General features: G+C 52.6%; 1 protein-coding gene across 1 annotated transcript in view; it reads left to right on the top strand.

Annotated features, from left to right (window-relative positions):
- The window catches only part of PLB1 (phospholipase B1), a 156,858-nt gene that overhangs the window by 86,564 nt on the left and 68,316 nt on the right, over positions 1–1,978 (top strand). Inside the window, exons 24-25 of the mRNA XM_011972728.1 lie at positions 1,314–1,379; positions 1,638–1,738. Coding sequence (XP_011828118.1) covers positions 1,314–1,379; positions 1,638–1,738 — 167 coding nt within the window. The remainder of the gene's footprint in view (positions 1–1,313; positions 1,380–1,637; positions 1,739–1,978) is intronic.

The following is a 1,978-nucleotide window of genomic DNA, read 5'->3' as shown; positions in this document are numbered from 1 at the left end:
GGGGGTTGTTGGAGAGATTTACACAGAGCAGGAGACTTTCCAGCTGGAGCTTGAAGATGAGGAGGTTTGTCAGGCAGATAGGGGACCAGCAGAGTCAGGTTTAGGAAGTAGTGGTCTTGCTGTGGCCCATAAGCACCTACCTGGAGGGACGCCCCGGCCCCCAGGCCCCTCACAACCCACTTTCCTGGCATCAAAGTCACCAGGAGTCAGAGGAGTTTTCAAGCTGTGATCTTAAAGGCCCAGAGGGGAGCCTTGGGGCTGCTGGTGGCCCATGGGGAGGTGGGACCCTGGGCCCCTCCCCTGCTCACGTGAAGTGACACAGCTTTGGTATGTTCCATACAGCAGGGCTTTTGTTTAGATTTCAATCAGAGAAAGAGTTCCACTGTGAGAAAGCTTTAAAACTGCAAATATCGAGATCAGGAGAAACAGTTAAAATGTGTTGAGACTTGGTGTGGCGGGTGTTTCACAGGACCCTCTTCCCCTCTTCCCCTCCCGTTATTGCTTTGATTTGTGTAGGGTGTGCTTTCATACATGTAGGGTGCGCTCAGTAGCCCCAGACACTGAGGATCCAAGCAAAAGAGATCGGGCCATAGGACAGAGGCCGCTCAGGTTGCAGGAGATCTTAGAGGTCATCTGCTCTGACATCCCTGTGTTAGAGGGGCCCAGAGATGTGATGCTCCGGCTCTACAGCTAGTGGATATGGAGTAGGTCCAGAGCTCCACGCAAAAAAACAAACAAAACAAAACAAAAAGAAAAACGACATTTCCCTGAGGGCCACAGCCATGGCAAACCTGAGGCTGGTGTCGAGGCCGGGGCCCCAAATCATGGGGCTGGTGTCGAGGCTGGGGCCCCAAAGACAAACACTGCATTTCAATATTGCCCACTGTGACTGAATACAGAAAGAAGAGGACTCTGGCCAGGTGCAGTGGCTCACACCTGTAATCCCAGCACTTTGGGAGACCGAGATGGATGGATCACTTGAGCCCAGGACCAGCCTGGGCAACATGGTGAAACCCCATCTCTACCAAAAAACAAAAAAACAAAAAAACAAAAATTAGCCAAGTGTGGTGTCATGTATCCGTGGTCCCAGCTACTTGGGAGGCTGAGGTGGGAGGATTGCTTGAGCCCAGGAGGTGAAGGTTGCAGTGAGCTGTGATCATGCCACTGTACTCCAGCCCAGAAGGCAGAGTGAGACCATACCTCAAAAACAGAAAGAAAAAAAAAAAAAAGAAGGACCCAAGAGAGAAAGTAGCCCGGTTCTGTAGAGAGATTTGGTGACAAATGGTGTTCAATGGACACTTCTCTTCCTGCAGGTCCACTATTCTCCCCAGAACTTCACAGACAACATTGGGAAGGCCCTGGACATCCTCCACGCCGAGGTATGGAGGCTAGGCGGTGAGACCTAGCCTAGAGGAAGCTCTGGCGTCCTGCTGAGACCTCCCAGGCAGGTCACCTTTGTTGTGGATCCCAGCCCAGATGCATAGATGGGGAGCAGGGACAGTTGGAGGAAGTGGATGGGGGCAGATGGAAGTCCCTAGACCTGAAACTTCAGCAGGAAGAGCAGGTCCCAAACCCAGGTGAGAGCCTGGATCTGCCCAGCCTCATCCTCTTGGTGACTGATTTTTGCCTTTTCTCAGGTTCCTCGGGCATTTGTGAACCTGGTGACGGTGCTTGAGATCGTCAACCTGAGAGAGCTGTACCAGGAGAAGAAAGTCTACTGCCCAAGGATGATCCTCAGGTCAGACAGACACTTCTCCCCAATTCTGCTAAGAATCCTCACTGCTAAGGGCAGTGGCACCCTTAGCAAATTCCTTAGAAAACCCAAGGGCCAGGCCGGGCACGGTGGCTCAAGCCTGTAATCCCAGCACTTTGGGAGGCTGAGACGGGTGGATCACGAGGTCAGGAGATCGAGACCATCCTGGCTAACACGGTGAAACCCCGTCTCTACTAAAACATACAAAAAACTAGCCGGGCGTGG

This window comes from Mandrillus leucophaeus, unplaced genomic scaffold (genome assembly GCF_000951045.1).
Source record: "Mandrillus leucophaeus isolate KB7577 unplaced genomic scaffold, Mleu.le_1.0 Scaffold13, whole genome shotgun sequence".
In the NCBI taxonomy this organism is placed as follows: domain Eukaryota; kingdom Metazoa; phylum Chordata; class Mammalia; order Primates; family Cercopithecidae; genus Mandrillus; species Mandrillus leucophaeus.
The sequence above is the reverse complement of the archived record's forward strand: the minus strand, read 5'-3'. Positions and strand labels throughout refer to the sequence as shown.